The sequence below is a fragment of the Dermacentor albipictus genome, chromosome 3 (genome assembly GCF_038994185.2).
Source record: "Dermacentor albipictus isolate Rhodes 1998 colony chromosome 3, USDA_Dalb.pri_finalv2, whole genome shotgun sequence".
In the NCBI taxonomy this organism is placed as follows: domain Eukaryota; kingdom Metazoa; phylum Arthropoda; class Arachnida; order Ixodida; family Ixodidae; genus Dermacentor; species Dermacentor albipictus.
In genome coordinates this window covers 15,635,762-15,662,465 of record NC_091823.1, presented here as the reverse complement: position 1 = coordinate 15,662,465, position 26,704 = coordinate 15,635,762, and the positions used below count along the sequence as shown (strand labels likewise).

General features: G+C 42.4%; 1 protein-coding gene across 3 annotated transcripts in view; it reads right to left on the bottom strand.

The window, feature by feature from the left end:
• Positions 1 to 26,704, bottom strand: part of LOC135917518 (beta-alanine-activating enzyme-like) — a 53,532-nt gene that overhangs the window by 22,533 nt on the left and 4,295 nt on the right. For all 3 annotated transcript variants that reach the window (XM_065451099.2, XM_065451100.2, XM_065451101.2), the window contains 5 exons: positions 16,885 to 17,074; positions 16,221 to 16,450; positions 8,461 to 8,558; positions 7,303 to 7,680; positions 5,988 to 6,085 (listed from right to left, as the gene is read on the bottom strand). In XM_065451099.2, the coding sequence (XP_065307171.2) occupies positions 5,988 to 6,085; positions 7,303 to 7,680; positions 8,461 to 8,558; positions 16,221 to 16,450; positions 16,885 to 17,074 (994 nt within the window). The remainder of the gene's footprint in view (positions 1 to 5,987; positions 6,086 to 7,302; positions 7,681 to 8,460; positions 8,559 to 16,220; positions 16,451 to 16,884; positions 17,075 to 26,704) is intronic.

Genomic DNA, 26,704 nt, shown 5'->3' with positions numbered 1-26,704 from the left:
ATCGGACTCGGAAGCAGTGTAGTAGGCCTTGAGCCTACTGACATGCACATCACTAGATGCCAGGGGAGAGGACGAGGTTGAACCCACAGGAGCAATTTCGTAAGTCACAGGCGTCACCTGGCGCAGCACGCGGTAGGGCCCTGTGTATCGCGAAAGGAGCTTTTCTGAATGTCCGACGTGACGAGAGGGCGACCACAGGAGCACGAGCGCACCAGACGATAACTGTACATCACAGTGGTGCGCATTGTACTGACGCTGCTGAGTGGTTTGCGAGTCCATCAGTCGAGCACGGGCAAGCTGGCGTGCATGGTCAGCGAGGGCGATGGCGTCGCGCGCATACTCACTTGTTGAGATCGAAGCAGGAGGAAGTGCCGTGTCAAGGGGCAAGGTCGGTTCGCGACCGTAGAGTAGATAAAAGGGAGAAAATCCGACGGTGTCGCGCCGGGAAGAATTATAAGCAAATGTGACGTAAGGAAGGGCAATGTCCCAGTCGTGGTGGTCCTTGCAAACGTACTTGGACAGCATATCGGTAAGAGTACGGTTTAACCGCTCTGTCAGGCCACTGGTTTGAGGATGGTATGAGGTAGTCAGCTTGTATTGAGTGGAGCAGGAACGTACAATGTCGGCGATCTTTCGAGAGGAAGTTACGACCACTGTCAGTAAGCAGCTGTCACGGGGCGCCATGAAGTAAGATAATGTCACGCAAAAGAAGGTCCGCGACGTCAGTGGCGCAACTAGTAGGGAGAGCCCGCGTGATAGCGTATCGGGTGGCGTAATCAGTTGCGACGGCTACCCGTTTGTTCCCAGAGGATGACGTGGGAAAGGGACCGAGGAGGTCTAATCCAACATGAAAGAACGGTGCTACAGGGACGGTGATCGGCTGGAGATGACCGGCAGGTAGCACCTGAGGTGTTTTCCGACGCTGGCAGGTATCACATGCAGCAACATAGCGTCGGACGGAGCGAGCGAGACCAGGCCAATAGAAGCGGCAGCGGACGCGGTCGTACGTGCGGGTTACCCCAAGATGTCCTGCAGTGGGTGCGTCATGCTTCTCAAAGAGCACAGTCTGTCGTAGCTGTTTTGGCACGACAAGAAGAAGATCAGAGCCGTCATGGGAGGAAGTTCCTTCGGTACAGAATGCTGCCCTGGAGGACATATCGGCGAATGGATGCATCGGTATGTGTAGAGCGCAGACGCTCGACAAGTGCTCACAGCAATAGGTCTCGGTACTGCTCATCGGCCATGTTAGCGAAGGCAGACAGAGAGAAAATGCCGTTGGCGGTACTACTGTCGGCGTCGTCAGGCTCGTCTACCGGGTAACGAGACAGGCAGTCAGCGTCCTTGTGTAGTCGGCCAGATTTGTAGGTGATAGTATATGAATATTCTTGGAGGCGTAAGGCCCAGCGACCAAGTCTTCCTGTAGGATCTTTCAGTGAGCATAACCAGCAAAAGGCGTGATGGTCTGAGACAACGGAAAAGGGTCAGCCATATAAGTATGGGCGGAACTTCGCAACTGCCCAAACTAGGGCCAGACACTCACGCTCAGTGATGGAATGGTTGCACTTGGAGGGTGAGAGGAGCCTGCTGGCATAAGCGATAACACGGTCGTTGCCGCATTGGCGTTGTGCCAGTACTGCGCCAATTCTGTGACCGCTGGCATCAGTACGGACTTCGGTAGGCGCAGAAGGATCGAAATGGGCCAGAACGGGAGGCCTTGTGAGAAGGTCGATTAGATGCGAGAATGCAGAGGCCTCGTTATCGCCCCACTGGAAAGGGGCGTCTTTTTTCAAAAGCTCGGTTAATGGTCGTGCTATGGCCGCGAAATCTTTCACGAAACGGCGGGAGTAGGAACAAAGGCCGATGAAGCTGCGCACATCCTTGACACACTTCGGAACAGGGAAGTGCGTAACAGCGTGGATCTTGCCTGGGTCCGGTTGCACTCCGTTCGCGTCAACGAGATGCCCAAGGACGGTAATCTGGCGACGGCCGAATTGGCACTTCGATGCGTTCAGTTGCAGACCGGCGCTACGAAAAACGTCCAGGACTGCCGAGAGGCGCTCGAGGTGCGTAGCGAACGTTGGGGAAAATACTATAACATCGTCCAAGTAGCACAGGCATGTGGACCATCTGAAACCATGAAGAAGGGAGTCCATCATGCGTTCAAAAGTGGCAGGAGCGTTACATAGACCGAACGGCATCACTTTGAATTGATAGAGACCGTCCGGAGTTACAAAAGCAGTCTTCTCGCGGTCAAGATGGTTTACGGCAATCTGCCAGTAGCCGGAGCGGAGGTCAATAGAGGAGAAGTAGCGAGCACCATGGAGGCAGTCAAGGGCGTCATCAATCCGAGGTAGGGGATACACGTCCTTTTTGGTAACCCTGTTAAGGTGACGATAATCCATGCAAAAGCGCCATGACCCATCCTTCTTTTTTACCAGTACAACAGGTGACGCCCATGGACTACATGACGGTTCTATGATGTTCTTGGCAAGCATTTTGCGAACTTCTGCGTGAATAACTTGACGCTCAGCCGGTGACACTCAATACGGGCGGCGATGAATAGGAGGGGCATCGCCGGTATTAATGCGATGTTTAACAGCTGTAGTTTGGGCCGAAGGACGATCGTTAAAGTAAAAAATATCGTTGTAGGAAAACAGAACGCGGTAGAGCTCACGAGCGTGCTCGGAAGGCATGTCGGGCGCAATCATTTTCTGTAAGTCGGCGATGGTAGAGGAGGATTGGCTGAATTGTCGTCTACCTCAATAGATGCTATTGAGTGATCCTCGAATGAGCAAAGCTAGGGCAGAGACATCCCGCGTGGCAGCACTTGTGTCGTCAAGCCAAAATTGACCACTGGCAGGCAGACGCAATTAGCTGTAATAGATAAAACGGTATGAGGTACCGTGATCCCATGTGTAAGGAGGACGTCTTGCATAGGAGTCGCGATATAGTGACCGTCGGGCACTGGTGGGGATGACACTAGGTCAACGTAAGTCAGTGCCGAAGGTGGCAAGCGAACGAAGTCGACGGAACTGAGGCGACTGGGGTGTGGTTCAGCGGTATCCAGAACAGGCAGGTCAAGGCGAAGAGTACTGGCAGAACAATCGATGAGAGCAGAATGCGCGGAGAGGAAGTCTAAGCCGAGGATGATGTCGTGGGGACAGTGGGCGATGACTATGAATAGCACAATTGTGAAGCAATCAGCGAAGGAGACACGGGCGGCACACATACCAATTACGGGGACTGTTCCGCCATCGGCGACACAGACAACATGCGTCGTGGCGGGCGTGATAATTTTTTTCAGGCGGGTACGAAGGTCAGCGCTCATTACCGACAAATGCGCCCCAGTGTCTATAAGAGCAGATACAGGAACACCATCTACTTGCACGTCAAGAAGGTTAAGATGAGCGGGCAACGTCAGTAGAGGATTTGGCGGCGTAGGGACCAATGCAGCGTCACCTCGAGGCGCTGCATCATCTAGTTTTCCAGCTGGGAGCGGCGTCCGAAGGGAGTCGGCGAAAAGGAGCGACGGGGCTGGGGAGAGCGAGATTGTCGTCGTTGGGGCGAAGGTGAATGAGAATAGGGGCGGTTCGGCGCAGGAGAGTCAGTGACGGCATTATCGGAGCGTGTGGCATAGGGACGAGAAGGGCCACCTGAGGGGCGAGAGTAGGCAGTATAAGCAGACCGAGTCGGGGAAGTCCAGTGACTTCGACAGTGCCGAGAAATGTGCCCGATGCGACGGCAGTGAAAACAAATGGGCTTGTCGTCAGCAGTGCGCCATTCAGATGGGTTGCAGAAGCGTGGTGGGTAAGAAGATGCGGGACGGGGCGGAATGGAAGAAGCCGGATGGGTATCAGGGCGATGGGCCGAGCAGATGGTGTGAAGGCCCATGTTTTCGAATTCCTGGCAGACAACTGCCTGGATCAGGGAAACCATGACTGCAGGTGCGTTGGTGGGGCTGGAGTCAAAGGCAGCCGAATAGGCGGCCTCAATCTCACGCCGGACAATCTTGGTAATATCGCCAGTGTTGTTGGGACGAGGAGCGTCGGCACAGGAAGATGTCGCTGGGGTGTTGGGCAAACGGGCAAACTGCTGGTCGATACGTCGGCTTTTAGCGAGTTCCAGGCGGCGGCACTCTTTCATAACAGCATCCACCGTCGTGACGTTGTTGAATACGAGCAAGTTGAAGGCGTCATCAGCAATGCCTTTGAGGATGTGGGATACCTTGTCTGACTCAGTCATGTGTGCATCAACTTTGCAGCACAGAGCCAAGACGTCCTGAATGTACGTGACATAGGGCTCTGTTGACGTCTGCACACGGCCAGAAAGCGCCTTCTGCGCGGCAAGTTTGTGACCGTAGGGGTTGCCGAACAAGTCTCGGAGCTTTTGCTTGAGCGAATCCCAACTGGTGAGCTCATCTTCGTGCGTCCGAAACCAAACTCGAGGTGTGCCACCGAGGTAAAAGACTACGTTGGCGAGCATGATAGTAGGGTCCCACCGGCTATTGCGGCTGACATGTTCGTACAGGCTGATCCAGTCCTCGACGTCTTCCCCATCTTTGCCCGAGAATACGCCAGGATCACGAGGAGTAGGGAGAGTAATGTAGGTCGTCGAAGTGGCAGCAGGTGTCGGAGGTGGCTGAGTCGAGTTGTCATGAAGCTAGGCTCGACGTACCGTCCACTGCGAAGCTCCGTGACGAGGTACAGGGAACGTCCACTTCCACCACATATGTTACGTAAGAAGACGCACATGAAAAGCTATATACAAGTATATTTACAATGTATTACGCCACACTTGGCCAAGTGGCAACAGCCCGCGCTAGCCTCCAATCGTCGTCGTCTTCTTACTGCTCGCCTCTTCGTCATTGGTAATACTATTCCGTAGCAATATTAACTAACATTGTATAATCAGGAGTATCTTTATGCTATTACCACTCCTCACTGTGCTAGTTCTTCTTTAATTGCTATGCTTTGTAAACACTCCCCTCTTCAGTGCCATATGGCTCCGAGTGTATTTCAAGTAAACAAAATTAATTGTCAGTCTGCTGAAGCCTCACTTTGCAGTTGAAACATCAAGGTGAAGCCCTTGCACCAATAAACACCACACACCATCAACATCAGAGAAAAGACACTAAACCAACAACAATATGACCCTGACACTGGCACCTAACAGACTGACCAATTGATGACTGATTCAGTGATTTGATTGGCTAAATGGCTGAATGATTGACTACATTTTACATCGCAATGGAACACAGAGACTATCAGAGACACCGTAGTTGACAGCTTTCGATTACTCCTGACCGCCTCACCTGTGTTTCTTCAAACTAAAACTGATGTTTGGTACACGATACTTTTTAATGCAAAAGCATTATATACCCCATTACGTCGAGGGATGGTGGCGTGACATCATGAGTCTATAAAGTGAGCGTATCAAATAAAAAGCACTAATGTCCAACTGGACACCGCTGAGTTTTGGTCTTTCGAGTTATGAACTCCTCGTGGGCAAGCGGGTGCATTCTGATTTCGCCATATCATAACACAGTTAGAACATAGGCAAGAGTCTGTGCAGACAAGGAATGTATGGAAAAAAACATTTCACCAAAGTGACTATAACGCTTTCGCATTCCCGCACGTAAGCATTCAAAGTGTCCCTGCTGAATTTTGTATTCCACTTCTATTCGAATGTGGCCACAGTAGCCGGGAATTAAACTTGTGACCTCATATTCAGCAGCAGAATGCCACTGCTACCAAGCACTTAGAGCAAGAAAACAGATTGAGTCACACTGAAGATGTCGTATATGAGAGCTAATTGGTTACTATTACAAGCTGTGAATATGCCACCAAAGCCTTTGTTATATGCTCACTAATAGAGGGCACTATGTGGACACAAATAGTCCTTGAAGCAGCAATAACGCATTTCAATAGAGGGAAGGGGAGGCATAGGATGGCTGTCACCAAGTATATATATTTTGTCAGAAAACCTACATTCCAAAGTCTGGCCAATACCATACAAAGATCTGGAAAGGAACTTTGCAGTCTTCGCTTCTTCTGATGAGCCACAAGGGCGTCAACGTCTATTTTTCCTGTGAAATAAACAAAATAGCACCCCCAGCATGAGACTGCACACCCTAAACAGGAATGAGGAACTGTGATGGAAACAAAAAGAAGTGCACTGAAGGATAAAAAAAGAAGTAAGAAGATGTGCATGTAAGTTTCACTGCTAGCCATGACTGATGCACTTCTGAAGTGATAGACAGCAAGCACATTAAAGTTATGTACTGAGGTTCAAAGAGGCTAGCCAAAGCTAAAATTCCCACAAGGAATTAAGGGGAGCTACAAATGGCCTCACTTGCTATGAAGTAGAAACGGACGACTTTGACAAGGTGTCTCAATATGCAGGCAAACACTGAGCAGGAAGGGGGAAACATAAATGTGTGTTCAACAGCCTGCACATTGCTATGCTGCAGCATGAGAAACGGCAGATAAAAACAGAGTGAAAATACAAATACAATACCACGCAACAAGCAGGGCAAATGAAACCTGTCGCAAATGCCTTTTCTACACTTGGGTATTTGAAGAGCAAATAGAGCAATGCTATGCTGAATGAAAGTTCAAATTTACAGATGTGCAGGAGTGCAATGGCTCTGCACATACATAAGCTGGCTTTTTTTTAGCGAAAATAAAGGAAGTTTGCTGTACACTATTAATTTGTTATCTTATTGTATGGAACATGCATAAGCAACATTTACAGTGGCAGCCAAAAGCTGGGCCACCCTCCCCCCCTTATGGCTTCTCCACCTCAGGGTTCCACTATCACCTGTACCAGTCCACAAGAGATTTGTGGCAAAGCAGTCCCTAAGAATTACTGCATAGAGTGAAATGCTTACGGCTGCCAGGTAACTCATCACAAGTTAACATTAGTATTTGATTGTAAAGCAGGCAAAATGCAATAATACGACAAAAAATTGAGTAACAACTTTTATCATTTTGTAATACTAAGCAGTGGTTACGGTAAGTATTAGTGCCAATAAGTTATTAAAAAGGTCAATACAGCACCAAGTCAAGGGTGCCTTGAATTTCCTTGAACCAACAAAACAACAAAGTGAGCAGAAACTGAAATAACACCAACACCGAAATGCTAATGCCTGAAAATATATTGCAGCCCAGGGGCATCTCCACCCTTGCTTTCACTAAAATGGTGAACACCGGAATCAAAACAACTGTTTTTGCAGTAACGCATGGAGCCTACGCTAAGGCTAAGACTACAAAAATACACAGCTGATGAAGAGCAAGCACAAACCATGGCTAGTGAGTGGCCATCTGGGAACGACTTCAACCTGGAAGGGACACTGGCACTCCTGTTGAAGGATTTGTATCAACTGAGTAGTCGCAGCTTCAGCAATGCAAGTAGGGTGCAGAATGACAAAGAAATACAGCGTCCGATCTGTTTTGGAGAAGTAAGTGTGGCAACTTTGTATCATTCCCATTTCCTGAAGCTGCCTTGCAAGGTATGCAGGGTTGATCTTCTTGCCATGGTACTTAAATATAGAATCCTTCCTTCCTAAGAAAATTAATCCATTGGAAGATTTTCTGACACTGTCACCAGAACTGCGCATGTGGCAGGCATCCAGATGTATCCACTTTTCATTTCCGACCAGGCAACGCCGCGTAGATCCACCTGGATGTAAGAGAGGCACCCACATTTAACACGAGACCAAACAAGCAGAAACACTGGAAGCAAAATGGTTGGAGCATGACAGTCAAAAGGGTGAGATGAACACAAAAATTTGTAGCTTCATGATGCTCTCAAGTGGATGACAACTCTTTCCTTCCCTAAACCTTTACCTGTCTGCATCATGCACTTCTGAAGTGAAGTGGTACATGCCATAAGTACGATTGCAGCAAACTATGATTACAAGCTCCGGATCAAATTGAAGAAGTTGCTATAAGCTGATTAAAAAATTAAACTTTATAAATGTATGCTTATCTGACAACTGATAAATCAAAGACAGAGAAGCTGTAACAGCAAGTTTTTACGCTTTCGGAAGTACTAGGGGGGTTTGTTAGCTAGCTCACAGCCTCGCTTGAACGTGGTCATCGCAGGCAAGCGGTATTGCAGCACTATGGTATCAGATTTCACTGCTGCAGCCGTACAAACTCCTAGCTGATGTCCAACATGGAGCCAGTAAACCTCAATGTGACAAACAAAAATTACAAATTACTGGTTTAAAAATTGTGCATAAAAGTTATAGTCTATGCGAATGTGGTATACGCAAGATTTTTATTTTACCAACACCCACCATTATGTTTCAAAGCAAATTCAGGGCTCCGACAAATGTTGGTTGTATTTACATTTGACATTGACAATGCTGTCGCACACTGGACTTTACCACCACGCAAAACTCATTGTGGAACTCTCCCAAACAGCCTCACTGTATAAAAAAAAAAAAACACTTACCGACAAAAAGGATGCCCTCTCCTTCTTCAACAACTTTTCCAGAATCATCTCTGACTTCTAGTACAGTACCATCCAGTGGTTCTCCCAATGGTATAACTCTGAGAAAGCACATCACAGTACCAATATGTAAGTTTTTGAGAATGCCAAAGATGTTGTATATTGCTATCATCCACTCATTCTCATCCATTATACAGTACGAGACACTGTCATAGCTTATCAAAATAAATATTTTGATGGGAAGCTGTTCTTGAAACGTTTGATCCTCCAGATTCTCGGATAGATTGAAGCAAAATGTGAGGGGTGATAAGGGTGATGTGTGTCCAAAGTTGCAAGAGGGAGGGGGAGGTGAATTAAGTCTATAGTGAAAAATAATATTGTCAACTTTTCTAACTGCTTGCCTGGGCCTATTTTGAAGCTGTGTAGAAGTGCATCAAGATAACTACGGAGTGTGTCAGATAGTAGGGGCAAAACTTGCAAGTTAAAAGGGTGGATAAAGGAGCCACAAAATAATGTCACCCACCGCAGTATCCCAATGATTAATGCCAACATAGCGCTGTTGAGCTTGAGGTCACATGTTTGACTTCAGCAGCAGCGGCCACATTCCGAAGGAGGTGCACTTAAAAAATTATTGTGTACTGGGCACTGGGTGCACATTAAAGAACCCGTGGTAGTCTAAATTAATCCAGAGCCCCCAGCTACAGTGTGCCTCATAATCAGATCATGATTTTGTAATGTGAAACCCCAGAATTTAATTTATTGAATTAAAATAATGTCAAAATTCTACTAAATGCAGCATGTCTTGAGGTTTGTCGGGAGTCCCAAATGCTCATTTAAAGGAACTTCTGAGTGTATCAGGTTGACAATTTGTAAGAATACAGCATTGCTTGGATAAACATGCTGGTGAGATCTCAAAGTCATGGAGTAAATATTGGCATCACAAAAACGCCTTTTTGATAAGCAAAATTTTAGAACTGTCAATGGAAGAGAATGTGTAGAGATTAGAAGATTAAACTTTGCACACGAACAGTTAAAATCTTGCTAAGAATAGTTGAGCGACATTAAAACTTCCTTCCAAAATTTGGAAAGGTTATTTTTAGGAGGCATTCATCACAAGAGGCTGCATTTCAAGGTCACATCCACTACAGAAGCACCAATAGTGCACTAAGGGAGAACTGTGTTATCAGCCAGTGTCAGCAGCATGGAGGAATGGCAAGAAAACAGTTATTCTCTACATGGTCACTGGAGCTGGAGCGATCTCACTGCAGAATAGTTCAAGAAATAGTTGTGCTGACAAAATAGTCAAACTAGCTTTTCATTGGATACCAGGTTGTCATTCTGCTATGCAGCATGAGTCTGCCGATTTTTTCATATTTCGCTGCTGTGGAAGGGAACAAAACTTCTAACCTATTTATACTAAGCCACACACTGCCATAATGACCAAGCTACTGCAGCGGGTAGAAAAATGAAGCAGTTTCACACACGAGTGAGACTGTTTCCCGCCACCTGTGCAGCCTTTCTCTTTTTTCAATGTAGGTAATGAGCTCTCATTAGTCATATCATCCTTAGCTTATTATATCCACTGCAGGATGAAGGTCCTCCCATCAATCTCCAATTACCTCTGTCTTACGCCAGCTGACCTCATATTATGCCAATAAATTTCCCAATTTCATGACACCATCTAATTCTCTGCTGTCCTCAATTGTGCTCCCCTTTCCTTAGTACTCATACTGTAACTCTAATAGACTACTAATTATCTGCTCTACACATTACTTAGCCTGCCCATTTCCATATTTTACTCTTAATGTCAACAGTATTGGCTACGCTCATTTTCTCTCTAATCCACACCGCTGTCATCTCGTCTCTTAACGCTGCACTTAACATTTTTTTTTTCCATCGCTTGTTCTGCAGTTAACTTGTTCTCGATATTAGTCATATATGGAGTGTCTTTTTTAGTCTATACGAAATTTTAAAAGGACACTAAAGGCAAATACTAAGTCAAGCTAAAGTGATAAATTAGTGCTCAAGAATCTCTAAGGCGTCAATATTATCGTGAACAGAGCCCTATTAATCAAGAAATTGAGGTAAATGCACGACATGATTAGAGACTCCTTCGGGACATTCAAGCACTTGCCCGATGACAAAAGCACTCCTCCGTTAAATTCTGTCACTAGTGCTCAACTACTCATTGCAAAAAACATCCATGTGTACTATTATAAGATGAAATACAATACTACTTGTCCAGTTCTATTTCATTTTTAGAAAAAAGAACTCATTGAAATTGCCGTTGACAAAGACACAGGCGGTCAAACGGTTTCGTTTGCGTTCGACTCTGCACCACCCACGCTTTCGCATTTTAGTACTTTCCTGATCGCGTAGTGCTGCGCTGGTTTTGCTGGCTCGTGAAACTAGCACAAATTGCAAGTAGTAGAGAATTCAACTTCCATGTAATGTTGTGGGATTACCGAACAGCCCATGCCACTTGACCAAAAAGCAGCTGCAGCGGCAGATCCACCACTTTGTCTTGACTCGGTATGCCATCTGTCGGGTGCCGTTTTACTCACCGACGGCAGGCTGCAAAGGGTGGTGATGGCGTGTGCATCGTCACCACACCCCCGTTTTGGTGGCGGGAGATTCAAATTTCGAAAAAGGCATTCGGACCCTTCAGATGCAATTTTCTCATAAACTAAGTTTTTTCTTGGCCCAAAACAAGTGCTGCGAGGTTTCTGGGACGGTATTTAAACAGTCCGCGTCAACTTAGTATTTGCCTTTAGTGTCCCTTTAAAAATCTCTTGTTGCAGATAGCACAATTCGTCTTTCTGCTCGATTACTCGAAGAGGCAGACATTACTTGCATGCGAAATGAATATGCATAATCGTTTAACTTACAAAACATCCCTAATTAAGTTTGTTATTATGACTTTATGGCACATATTTCAATATATGATTTGTAGCCGGTAACTTTGCGGGGCATATCCACTTGGAAGAAATTCTGAGGATGGCACAAGTATCAAGATATGCATCATCAAACTTGCAGTAAAAATGTACTGCTGTTCCACTTACCTTTTTAACTAAACACCATTTTATATATTGAAGCACAAAAATAAATGGCATGCCCATGTATTTCATAGCACACTTTGGAAATGAATATCTCATGACTGGTGTGATTCTGAAAATTTGTTTCAAGTGGATACGCCTTGTGAACTCACCAGCAACAATTCATAAATTGCAACATGTCCCGTAAGTTAACCAAAAACCTAATTAGCCGTATTTTGTTAATTAGCCTATTGTGGATTTTGGGTTCTTTTGAAAGTAATTAACTTGACTGTCTTTGGCATTGGTGAAATACCAGGAGAAACGGATGCAGTGCTGCGTGAGAAGGTGATAAAGGAAATTTTTCTCGACAAGCTTGGCGTCAGCTGTGCATTGGTTGCAAGATTTCATCGACTGGGGAAGCAATCAGAAAGATGCCCTATAATTCTTTACCTTGAGAACTACTTGGGAAAACAAAAAGTGTTGCATAGAACAGGAAAGCTAAAGGGTACGCACAATTTTATTCATAACGATTATTCATTGGATACATTAAGGAAGTGGAAGTTGCTATGGCACAGTGTCAAAACAGATAAACTGAAAGGCAGGAAACTATCCCTTGTAAATGACAAGTTACATATTGATAACACATACTACATATGGAATTATGCTTCAAACAATCACACTGCGTTGCAACCTACTAGAAATGCTACATCTGACGCATGGCTCGAAAGGGAGTCTGCACGCCAGATATGCATGCTTTCTTTGAATGCAAGAAGCGTCGTGAATAAAACTGATACGCTTGAGTTCCTTTTACTTTGTTATGACCCTCATATAGTTGTAATAACAGAAACTTTGCTGCATGATAAAAATTATGATGATGGCATTGTACCCCCTGGTTATAGAATATTTAGATGACATCACTGTTCCCATGGAGGTGGAGAAGCAGTGATTGCTAAATCTACAATTGTTGTTAAAGTATTACGTCATATAGAAGAGCATGAAAACCTGTTCTTGAAACATTGAAATATGTGCATTCTCGCTATTACTTTGTGCGGTTTACTAGGCACCTAATGCTGAGGAATTGTTTCATCCTAAACTCTACGATCACTTGACCACTGTGAACACCGGTAACATGATAATAACAGGTGACTTCAACCTTCCTACAAATGATTGAACACAATGAGCGTATGGTAACTGTGAAAATGCTGACGTTATACTTGATATCAAACTTGCACTAATTGTTGAGCAAATTGTAACTGACAGTACAAGAGAGAGTCCTATCTTAGATCTTTTTTTGTCAGTGAAGTGTTTTATGAAGCTGCAATTTCTGTTGAATCTGGGATCCGTGATCATATATTGTTGCTTTTTTATTGGTTATCTAGATCCTGTACAAACAGTTTGAGATGTGAAGTGTTAACTGTTAAAAATTTTGACCACAGTGATGATACATCAGCCATAGATTATTTAGACCTTTTTTTATCTTATTTTGTTGTAGCGCAAGCTGGACAACATGCAAGGACAATAGAAAGGCACATCTGACACACACAGCGCTTAATGTGGATATTACATGTCATGATTTTTACAGCTTATGGATGAAGATTACGAATGTCGTTGGCTCTTGTATTCAAAAATTAATTCCAACAAGAAAAGTAAAAAAAAGGTTGTATGAGCCCATGGATTAGTCATGAAATTATTCATTTAAAATATAAAATAAAGAGACTCCAAACGAAACAAGCTGCTAAACTAGAATACTTTTTGGGAAGTAAACAATACTTTGGACACTAAACTGCAAGAAGCCAAATCTCGTTATTTTACTCTCACCCTTCGTGATTTTCTAAAAACTGACCCTCCAAAGTTCTGGCGTTACTTGAATCACGCTAATAAAGGAGTAGAAAAGCTTACCTTACATGGCAAAATTGTAGCAAATGGTATACAAACTGCCATAGCATTAAACCTATATTTTCAAAATGTTTTTTTTTCAACAAGTTCATTATGCAACACAGGCTGCTATTTAAAAGGAAGAGGTCTGGACACCGACCAAAAATGGTTTAAAAGAGTTATTTACGTTTCGGCTCCCCCACGGGAGCCTGAGTACGTCATTGACTCGGTAGGGCGTCAGCTGGCTCGCACAGTACCCACCCAGTCTGGACCCCCCAAAAGACGGGCTGCGATTCCGTACGTCCCCGGCATAAGCGAAACTCTTGCACGCGTCCTGCGGTCATATGACGTGCAGGCTGCGCATGTGCCCTCCCGGAAACTTAGACACGAGCTCGTGCATGTGAAAGACACATTGGAAAAGGACAAGTTCCCAGGCGTGGTGTATGTCATTCCGTGTGCGGACTGTCGATATGTCTACGTCGGTGAAACCGGCAACTTCAAAACAAGACTTAAGCAACACATGAATGACGTCCAGAAACGACACGTTGCTTCAAATGCCTTGGCCGAACACTGCACAGCCACATCACATAAGATTAACTGGGAGAAATCTCGTGTGATTTCGAAGGAGCGAAATCATTCTTCGCGTCTTCATCTTGAGTCCCTAATCATCCAAACCACGGCGCACACTCTTAATCGCAACGAAGGCAATCTGCCGCCCATGTATGCCAGGTGCCTTAATCATGTTTTGAGACGCACATAAAAAGGGGCGCCAGCTCTGCCGCTTCTTTCATTGTGAACAAGGCTCCCGTGGGGGAGCCGAAACGTAAATAACTCTTTTAAACCATTTTTGGTCGGTGTCCAGACCTCTTCCTTTTAAGTATGCATCATCCCGACCAGACGGGCTTCCGTCATACTCTCAACTTCATACAGGCTGCTATTGATAATGCAGAAATACTAGTGATATCACTAGAATATGTTTTGTCGATGCTTCTAAATTGGAAAAAAAAAGAAGTAACTCGCCCAGATGACATCCAAAATGCTTTTTTTAGATGGTACACGGTGCCAAATAGCAAAGTCTATTGCACGCATTTTTCAAATTTCGATAGACTCAAGCGAACTGCTAAATGACTGGAAAATGGCATGAGTAGTGCCAATTTTCAAAAAAAGGTGATAAATTGGTTGTTTGGAATTAGAGACCTATGTCAATTACGTGTGCATCCTCAAAGTTGATAGAACATGTAGTTGCAGGTGAAATTTGCAGGTATTTAGACAATAAAGGTATACTATCACCTTCTCAGCATCGGTTTAAAAAAGGTAAATCAACCACAACTCAATTATTAACTACTATTTATGATTTCCCCTTGGTGTTAAACCAAGCTGGGCAAATACATGCATTATTTCTAGATTTTAGGAAAGCCTTCCACAAAGTGACATATGGGAAACTTCGTTTTAAACTTGAATCCATAGATCTTCCAAATTGTATTGTTAAATCGGTAGAGGCCTATCTAAAGAATAGGAAACAATTTGTTGAAATTGATAGCTGTGCTTCTGGCATCTTTCCCATTATCTCCAGTGTACCACAGGGGAGTGTTTCAGGGCCCCTGCTCTTTTAATTTATATAAATGATTTAACTGCAGTAGTGTCTAACGCTGTAACTGTTAAACTCTTCGCAGATGATTGTACTATTTATAAGGAAGTCTTGTATGACGAAGACCACACGGTATCGCAGGATTCCTTGTTAGTTGAATGGTGGTGTTGAGAATGAGATATGGAAATAAATGTCAATAAAACCGTGCTTTTAAGAATTAAGTGCAAGAAACAGCCTAGTGCTTCTATCTATAACTTTAATAATTGACATCACCAAGGTAAGCAAATATAAGTATTTGGGTGTTATTCTCACCAGTAGCCTCCTGGTCAGTCAACACACACAAAAGAAGTTTGTCCTGCTTTCACAATGTTATACTTCTTAAGGAGAAAACTAAACAAGGCACTTAGTAAGGTTAAGTTTTTGCCGTATGACTTAAGTTTTTTCCTATATGACATTTAAGTTGGAATATGCATCAGAAATTTGGGACCCGTACATTAAGAAAGAAATGCACTACTTGGAAATGATACAGAGAAAATCAGTACAATTTATTTATGGAAAGTGTAAAAGATGCGATTCTCCTATCAAACTAATAGCTGACAATTACACTCCAACCTTGGAAAAGTGTAGAAAACTTAAATAGAAATTGTTCAAAATGTTATGACAGGCATACACGACATTGGCACTTTATCATATGTCAAACCTGTTACCACACAAAAGACACGACATACACAGAAACATGTGATACAACCAATTTTTGCCAAGACAAATGGATCCAAGAACAGCTTTTTTCCGTGGGCTATTACCGATTCAAATGCACTTCCTCAGACCATTTTCGGTGCCACTGATTTCAGTAACGAACTTCAAAATTTATTATATCAGTAGCCCGCAAGCTTACTGTATAGGTCCGTAGTAATTTTTTTATCATTATTAATAATATCAAAGTATGTATTCCTGTAATTGTATTCTCAATTTTCACGGTTGGTCCACTACCTCGATTTCTGTTGTTCAGTACTCTTGCAGTGGCACATATGCCTCCTTTTTGTGCTTTTAGTGGAACATGTATGGTGTATATTCATTCACTCCTGTTTGGGCCCACTGGCCGCAGTATTATGAAATAAAATAAAATAATGTCCCTCACTTTCAGTGATCCAGCTCAAGAACAATTATGCTATCTGCCACGGGCAATTCTGAAAAATTTTGTATAGCCTAAAGAAAAACACAAGGCAGATGTCACTGAATCATAACCATAAACAGTATGCACATGCCTTGTGTCGGTAGGACTAATCCTATAGCATGCTGCCCAGCAAGACACCTCAGTGATTCCATAAAGGTTGTAGATTTCTGTTCTGTTTCCTGGCTGTCTCCAGGAATTTATGCAGGCTCCGGCAGGGCACTCTTCACCTCCAAGGGCCAAGACACGCAAGTGTGAAGCTTCAGTAAGCAGCGAGCTCCGGATGCGATCAGCACTAAGGCTGCGAACAAAACTCGGTGTTGCCTGAGAAAAGAAAAGTAACTGAACATTCTTTTCATGGAACATTTCCTACATTAAAGCTGCATACATATAAATATCAACTTTCAAGACCTTGCAACAATTCGCAAAGGCCATATATATGCAAATGGCAACTTTGCACTTATGCCATCACTACACTAAATAAAGGCATACGTTGAACCAAGCTGGTTCAATGTTGGGTTTGTTTCCTTTCTTTCTAACTACTGTGGTGACACATCAAATATAATCAGTGCCTAGTCATTTCCCATGTCTGGGTCTTTCCTTCTTTCGTATTTCAGTGCTGCTTACTTTGTGAAGTTATTGCATTGTATACAGCTACATTATATGTGACAAGTCAATTTGGGTAGTCATAACAAAATATCACAGAAAAGTATGAAGGCTAGTAGCTGTACATGAGACATGCCCAAACATCTTCCTACCTGAATAATTGAAACTGAGTAGTCAATGAGCAATTGCGTAAGAGCCCGAGGGATACGTTTGACAGCCTCGGATGTCAAAACCAGCTGGGCACCAGTTGTAAGAGCCAGAAAGATCTCTATGACACAAGGATCAAATGTCATGGGTGCTGCCTGAAATATTATGTCTTCTTTGGAGATGTTGAAGATGGATCTGGTGAGAAAAAAAGTTTGACTTGCCTTCACTTTGTACACGCACAAGGAAAAACAAATGCCTGGCAACTGTACTAAAAAAATGCCAAAGCAGAAAAATAAATGTGCGTGATATAGGCCCACAGTGTGAAAACTTGAAAATTCATGATATTTTGTATCTTGTACTTTCATTTCAAAACTTGCTAAGGATTACTGTCCTTAAAATTTTTTATTTCAATGCAATATGTTTTAAACATCCTGGTGTTTAATTGTTTCAACCAGCTACAACACCATCCAAGGTGGACAAGCAATTAGGAGGACCCTCTATACAGGCAAACGAGTTATGGCACTGCCATATGGGGAGTTCCTAACCCTCAGTGACATCAATCTACATAAATATTTTCACTCAAAATGTTCAGGGAGGTGTTCATTCCAGTTATTTTCTGTGCACCAGACATCACTAGACGCATCCAAAATAGACACAGTTATATATACATCTGACAAATGTGCCTCTGATGCAGTAAAAGCAATATAGAAGGGGAATTTGGGGGGGGGGGGGGGGACTAGTTTACTTATCTAGTTGACATGGGTTAAGTGGGCTCAAAAATTAGATCTGTGCTACATAGTGCAAGCATGTATTAGGCACTGTATTAAGTAAAACAAAGTAATGTGAAACATTATTTTGTGTTCATTCTTGTTTTAGACTCTTTGCTTACCTTCTGTTCATGTTTCACATGTGCTAGCTCAGTGGGGTTGTGTGTGCCCCAGTGGCAGTCTTCGATTGCACTCAACAATTTCATCATGATTAACAAAGCATGGTTACATCAACTGTGCTAGAAGATGACCATGCAGTGACACTTGATTTGCATCAAGTTCAATCATGTTTGACTCAAGTGGTCCAAAAATTGTGTGACAGCTAGGGGTACGGAGTCAATTCTGTAAATTTAATATATATATAAATACGATGGCAATTGTCGAGGACTATTGAATACTAAAATGCAAAGCTGCCATTGGTATTAGAGTGCAGCAAGTTTTACATTGCCATCACACTTTCCTTTCAAAGTGTGATGGCAAAGATTTGCACACCCATTCGTCACAAAGCGCAAAGTTTCAAGCAGAATTGGCCGTTGACATAAAATCCATAAAACCCAGCCAAAAAAGCATCCAGTCTGACATCAGCTATATTTGCAAGCGGCTACACAATCTAGAAACGAAATCGGATTTTTTTTACCACCTCTCAGAAGAAATAATCTGAACTCGGTAGTCAGTAGAAGAAATGAAATATGAAAATCACTGAGTACAATCGCGCCTGAACAAGCTAGAAGACAGATCTCGTTGGGATAACCTAATATTTTATCGCCTTTCTAATTCTTAAGAGACATGGCTCGAAGAAGAAAAAAACTAGCAAATGAAATTAAGGCTGTTTTGAAATCTTTTCCCGTTGATTCATTTCAACATGCCCATCTCTTGGGCAATTTTGCTCCTAACAAATGTCGTCCCGCTGTAGCGAAGTTTACAAACTTTAAAATAAGCGATAAAGTGTTCTCATTTCATAGTCAGCTGAAATTTAAGGACATCACAGAAAACAAGGATTTCTCAGTTGCTACATAGATCGCCCGCAAAAATCTAATAAATTTTGCAAAATCTCAGCCAGAGTCACCAAAATTCAAGTCAAGATACAATAAGTTATTCACAAATGACAGGTTCTATTCATACAACACAATTTCAGACAGCATTCAAGAACTTCAAACAAGCACAGATATCAGCACCAATCGTTCAGGTGCTTCATCGTCACCTTCAGTGTAGGGCTGCGAGAGGGGTGGTGGTTTACATTCTTCATGCAATTCACATCTGTCAGTTATATGTACCAATACTAGAAGCATACAAAATAAATATTGTGCATTATTTCCTTTATTGATACATGCTCAGCACACATTATTGCCCCCACAGAAATGTGGGTGAACCCTGATGTTCAGAACCACGAAATCTTTCACAATGCAAATGACTTTATTATCTACAGACGCGATCGGCTTATACATCATGGTAGCGGTGCTCTTCTCGCCATATCTAACAGCATTCCATCCTCAAGTATCAATATTAGTACTAATCTTGAAATAGTCTGGGTGCAATTAACTCTTGACCATCGTAAACTAATACTAGGCATTTGCTACTAACCTCCGTGTACCCCACCTTCCTTTGTAGGTGAACTCCATGATAGCCTTAACGAAATCAGTATGGCATTCCCTTCTGCTCCTAAACATTTACTCGGAGACCTTAATTTTCCGAGCATTGTTTGGAACTCTAATACCACGGCCACATTGTCTCCCCTCTCGACCCAATGTGGTGAATTCATCCATCTATGTTCTCTATTCTCACTGACACAACTAGTTACAGAACCGACTAGAATATCATCCAATGTATCAGACACTCTTCATCTCATCCTGACCACAAGACCTGATTTTGTATAGGACATCACTTATTTTCCAGGCACTAGTGATCATTCATTAACTGCTTTCATATTAATGCAGTGCTCCCCAAACTTTTTAAGGCAAAAAAAGACACTACGAGACTATAAGAGGGCAGATTTCAGTGCAATCAATAATGATCTGTGTGTCTTCATGGACACTTTTCTTGCAAACTTTTTTCATCAATCCGTTCAGTCCAACAGGGATATTTTTGTAACTGAGGCTGACCGTTTAACAAACCCATATCAAATGGCCATATGCCCATATCAAAAAGTTATAAAACAAGAAAAAACTGAATTTATTGCACCACAAAATTTTCGCCAACTAACTCACGCTGGGCGGCTTACAAAGCTGCCTCTAATGCATACATATCAGCCCTAAAGAATGCCAAAGACAACTTCCTATCCAACACCTTACTGGACATATCGCAAAAATATCCTAGACAATTCTGTCGTGTCATTAATCCTACAGCTAGCAATCCTATTGCTTTGGTAAACCCACATGGTGACTCATTTTATAGTCATATGTGTGCTACAGTATCAAATGATACTTTTGTTAATCACTTTTCACCACATAACAGCACCCTTATTCCTGATATACATCACCATGATTACTTATTGATGCCTCTGGTGACTGTTGACCCTTGTGTTTGTAACTGTTATTTTAGCTTACATTTTTCAACAGTCATTGGACATTGGCACGCTTCCTAAACAATGGAAAATTGAAAAGATCATTCCATTTCATAAATCTGGGAACAACAATTCTCCTGCTAATTATCGCCCCATATCTATCACAAGTACATGTTGCAAATTGCAACATTAAGTAATTCATTTTTTTTTGTCTGCACAACACGGTTTACGCAAATCATATTCATGCAAAACCCAAGTAATTTCTTTCAGAGATAACTTTCATCATATACTTGGCAGGTCATCAGTCGCTGATTGCGTCTTTTAAGACTTTTCAAAAGCATTCGACAAAGTTTGCCATGATTTGCTTCTACTAAAATTGGGCCACCTAAATATCAACAGTAAAATATAAAAATAGATCGCATGTTTTCTGATTAATCGTTTACAATTTGTCTCTGCCAACGGCTACAACTCACCATTTGTTAATGCCCGTTCTGGTGGGCCACAAGGTTCTGTTCTCGTCCACTACTATTCCTAATTTACATCAATGATCTTCCTTTTTGTGTGTCATCTCACATACATTAATTCACTGATGGCTGTATTATTCTTCGTGATATTAAAAACAATAATGATGTTAACATGCTACAGCACGACCTTATGGCTATAGTGAATTGGTGCAACCAATGGCCAACTGAACTGAGCCTTAACAAATGCAAGGTCATTCGTGTCACCCATACTTATACTCCTTCTCCAGTACACTATCTAAATGACATTGCTCTTGAATGTGTAAATTCTTATAAGTACTTAGGCATCCACATTACATCTGATCTAACTTGGAGGCTTCACATAGATTACATAATCAACAATGCTAACAAGACGCTAGGTTACCTGCCACAAATTTTCTCGCACACAGTGTTCTTCGAAATTCATCACCATCACCATCATCACATTTTATGTCCACTGCAGGATGAAGGCCTCTCCCTGTCATTTCCAATTACCCCTGTACTGCGCCAACCGATTCCAACTAGCACCCGCAAATTTCCTGATTTTATCACCCCACCTAGTCTTCTGCCATCCTCGACTGTGCTTCTCTTCCTCTTGGCACCCATTCTGTAACCCTAATGGTCCACCGGTTATCTAACCTATGCATTACATGACCTGCCCAGCTCCAATCTTTTCTCTTATCGTCAATTAGAATATTGGCTATATGCTTGCTCACTGATCCAAACCGCTCTTTTTTTGTGTCTTAACGTTATGCCTAGCATTCTTAATTCCATCGCTCTTCGCGCAGTCCTTATCTTGCTCTCAAGCTTATTTGTCAGTCTCCAAGTTTCTGCCCAATAGTCATCACCAGTAAAACACACTGATTGTACACCTTTCTTTTCAATGATAATGGTAAGCTTCCAGTCAGGCGTTGAAAATGTCTGCCGTATGCGCTCCAACCCATGTTTATTCTACTGCAAATTTCCTGCTCATAATTCGGGTTCCCTGTGAGTAACTGACCTAGATAAACGTACTCCTTCACGGACTCTACAGGCTGACTGGCGATCCTGAACTCTTGTTCTCTTGCTCGGGTATTCATCATTGTCTTCTGCATATTAATCTTCAACCCTACTCTTACACACTCTCTGTTAAGGTCCTCAATTATTTGTTGTAGTTGTATAAAATACAGAGAGACGCTGCAGCTTCGCCGGAAAGGCGAAGCACTATTAGTGGTAGCGAAGTATACGGCAATTACACGAATGAAGATTACACCACTGAGAAACGCCAGATTCTTGGTGGTGGGAGAGGACCCAGGCTGTGAAATTGAACTGGCTCCTACTATGAAGTCTTCTAAACTCTCATATAAGGCCGTCACTTCAGTGGACAATTCAAGGTCACACGAAGTTTCTTCACGCACGCACGCGCGCACACACACACACACACACACACATATTATGGGGTTCGAAAAGCTGGTCAGGTCCCCCCCCCCTCCCTCCCTAAAAAAAAAATTAAAACTTTCCGCCCAAGAGCCAACCTGTTTTCTTGGTTGACTAAAGTCCAGTGTTGCCCTTAGTCTATTGGTTTCTTGGTTTGTCCTATGCCAAGTTTCCTTCTCACTGATTTCATGCTGCGTCAATTTTTTACTGCTTTCTCAGTCTTTCTCACGTTACAACTTCGAATATCATTTCCTTCTTGTTGATCAGTTTTGACAGTTCCGCAAATTCTATTTTATCTTTTGAGTTGGACACTTTCATTCTTTATCGTTTCTTTATTAGGTCCTTTGTTACTTGGGAGAGCTTGCCTACTGGTTGCCTTGGTGCCTTACCTGCCACTTCAATTGCTGCCTCTGAAGCCAGCCTAGTTACGGTTTCATTCATTACTTGTATGTCATCTTCATCTCTCTGTTCTAAGGCTGAATATTTGTTTGCAAGTACCAGCCTGAATTGGTCTTCTTTTACCCTTACTGCATCTAAGTTGGCCTGTTTCTTCCTGACCAATTTAACTCTTTCTCTCTTAAAATTGAGGCGTGTCCTAGACCTCAGTAACCTATGATCACTGCACTTTACCCTACCTAAAACATCTACATCCTGCACTATGCTGGGATTGGCAGAAAGTATAAAATTATTTAATTTCTAGTTTCACCATTAGGGATTTTCCATGTCCACTTTCCGTTGCTATGCTTCCTGAAGAAGCTGTTCATTATTTGCAGTTTATTCCTTTCCACAAATTTTACCAGCATCTCTCCTCTAGTGTTCCTAGAATCGACGCTGTAGTTACCAACTGCTTGTTCACCAGGCTGCTATTTCTCCACTTTGGCATTGAAGTCGCCCATTACTACAGTATATTGAGTTTGCACATTTTCATTGCTAATTCGACATCTTCGTAAAACTGAACTACATCATCATCAGGCTTGAACTACCTTTAATCTATACCTCTTATTAAGTTTGATTACAACTGCTGCTACTAACTCATTAATGCTGTAGAATTTCTCAATATTTATTTATTTATTTATACATACATACATACACACATACATACACACACACACACACACACACACACACACACACACACATACATACATACATACATACATACATACATACATACATACATACATACATACATACATACATACATACTCCAGCATCAGTGAGGATACTGCAGGAGATGAACAACAAACATACAAACATTTATAAACAGGCTTACGTGAATTGTTTCAGTGGTAGTGAATGCATGTTGCCCGGTAATGAATTCCAGATTTCAATTGTTGATGGAAAAAAACAGTTTTTAAAGGAATCAGCGTCAGCAAAAAACGTTGGGATAATTAGCGCATGGTTACTCCTCGTACACAAGGGCTTGGAAAAAGTAAAATAGTTATCTAGAGAGGAGAGGTGAGGAGAATTGATTAACGTATGAAAAAATTTGAGGCATTCAAGTTTCCCACACTCTGCAAGAGAAGCAAGATCCAGTAGGGGAAGAGAGTTGGACGGTGAAAATTCCTTGTCATATCTCCTACAAACAAAACGCACTGCCTTTTTTGCACTGATTTTAGTTTTTTGACGTCACAGTGTTTGTATGGATTCCATACAACGCAGCCATATTCGAGGATGGGGTGAATTAGGGTTTTATATGTAAGAAGTTTAGTTTCTTGAGGAGCAAGACGCAGTGTACAATATAAGTAACCTAGTCTTTTAAGGGCCTTGTTACAGGTGACATCAATGTGTTTCGACCATGACAAATTGTGTGTTAGCAGGATACCTAAATATTTGAATTTGAAGACCCTATTTAAAGTAATATTGTTGAAGGTATAGGCAAAGAAGGAAGGGCATGAGCGTCATGTAAAAGACATGGAACAGTTTTGGAAAAGTTGACATTCATTTGCCATGCTTTGGACCAGTCACAGAAGTCAGCAAAATAATTGTTAAGGACAATATGATCAGTAGCAGATTTAATTGTATAATATAAAACACTATCATTTGCAAAAAGGTGTATTTTAACTGAAGTGTGTAGGGGGAGATCATTAATATAAAGCAGGAATAAAAAAGGGCCCAGTACTGAGCCTTGGGGAACCTCTGATGAAACAGGCATCAAGGGTGAGTTAGTACAGTTGAAACATACATACTGTGAATGCTGGGAAAGAAAGTCCGATATCCAGCCAACCAAAGATGCATTTTTTAGTATAGCGAACAGCTTGTGCACAAATTTAGGGTGTGGGACAGTGTCGAACGCCTTTGCAAAGTCTATAAAAATAGCATCAATCTGGTCACCTATGTCTAAAGAGCTGCTGATGTCATGAACGAATTCTATCAGTTGTGTTATAGTGCTAAGGCCACATCTAAAACCATGCTGGAAAGCAATAAAATTTTGTTAGTTGCAAGAAATTCCATAATATGTTTAAAGATAATGTGTTCAAGTAATTTACATGCCACTCATGCATATTTCCATGGAAACTGGAAATTTACATGAGTGTGCTGTTAAGGAGAGTGGCCTATAGTTAGCTAACAATTGAATGTTACCCAACTTAAATAAGGGCGGAATTGAAGCAAGTTTCCACGAGGGAGGAAGGATGGCAGTAGAGAGAGATTTTCTAAACATAATTGTTAGATAGCATCGAACGAAAAAAACAGTCGGGATACCGTCAGGACCACACAACTTCTTGGTGTCTAAGTTTAGAATTAAGTTGAGTAACACCCTCAGGAGAGTGATATATTGTCGATAGGAGGGTATGGTTTGGAATCAAAAACAGGGGTTACAGAGTTATCAGTCAAAGACAAAGTGGAAGTAGGTGTTAAAAGTAGAAGATACTGTTTGTGAATCTGAAACTGCAACATTGTTAATTATTAACATGTCCGAGGATGACCTAGGTGGTAGGATGGCTTTCCAAAATTTACGGGGATTAGCCGTCATTAATTTTGACAAGGTTACCTTGTAATAAAATTCTTTTGCAGCAACCATTTTAAAACGGAGTTCCTTTTTAGCGCTATGAAATTGCGTGAGTTTTGTTGAGTCACCAGAGCGTTTCGATCGACGTAATCTTGCCACACAACGTTATAAATGCAAAGGTCCCTAGTCATCCAGGGAATTTTGGTGTTTGTTTTCTTTGTGTTTAAAGGAATAAAAAGGTGGATACACTTACTGACAAGATTTTCGAAGAAGCTTATCAAGGTATTAGTATCACTAGTGGTACTTATTAGTTCAAACTCAAGAAAGGAATTGCATAGGGAGTCTGTTATTGCCAAATCATCAGCGTGGTTAAAGTCAGGAAATGTGCGGTAGACATAGCGGGATTTAGGGACGATGCTTGGAACTGCAATGAACACAGCATTGTCATCAGATATTCTATCAATAACATCAAATTTGTAACCGGCATTAAAAAGAGATGTAGCAAAAAATACAAGATCAAGGACTGAAGTTTACCGAGTGAAATCCTGAATGATCTGATGCAGGCCACAGGACAGTGAAATGCGGACCAACTCGTGCCCGACAGCTACTTCGCGTCCGCTAGCCTTCACAGAAGACCAATCAACATCCAGAGCATTAAAATCGCCCATGCAGATAACGTTGGATGAAGAAGTATTATAACTATGCAAAAATTCATTTATATTGTGTAAGTACTCAATATTAGAAACAGGCGGACAGTAAACGACCCCTATAATCAAAGACATATTTTCAAGTAGGACTTTACACCACAAAGACTCAGTATCAGGTGAGGCAGGGAGTACAGAAAAGTGAAGGTGAGATTGAATAAATAGAGCAACATCGCCTCCTCTCCCGAATTTTCTGTCTCGCCGAACCACCTTGAAACCAGGAGGGGTTATCAACAATCATGCACATCATCATGTAACCAGGTCTCAGTAACACTGATGATATGTGGCGAGTAAGACGAGACCAAGGAAAGAAATTTAGAAGAATTGCTGACAAGGCTTCTTCCATTAATGTTTAAAATGGAAAGTTTATTGCCAGTACTATGGAGTCGGGGGCATTAGGTCCTAGCAAGTGTTTCGTTGGTTTTGGTTGAGCCAGCAGATCATCTGACGAGAGTATTGGATGTGCTATCCTAATCGTATCGTACCCTGTCAATAAATACATGATCAAATCGAAGTTGAACAGATGAGCCACTATCCCTATGAGAGCAGGACGCTTCCCATACTTCTTGCGAATATTGCGAAACTGTGGCGAAGTCTTCTGAAACACGAAAGCTAGTGTTTTTAAGTTTATAGCAATTCCACAGCACCATCACCTTATCCTGAAAATCAAGGAGCTTCATAATAATGGGACATGACCAGCCTCTGAAATTATTGCCGAGTCTATGACACCTTTCAATATTCGGACATGCGATCTTAAGAGTGTTCTGGAACCATTTAGCAATGTTGGAAGAAAGTTTCTTATAATTCTCGTTAGGGCCCTCGCTGAGACCATGTATAATAATGTTGTTTCTTTGCGACCTGTTTTCTAAATTGTCGTTTCTGCAAGAGAGAGTTGATATAGCATTTTTTAATTGCTGGATTTGAGTGTGTAGGTTGTGATTACAATCCTGTGCACCACTAGACGTTGAGGGTGACTCCAGAGCAGATA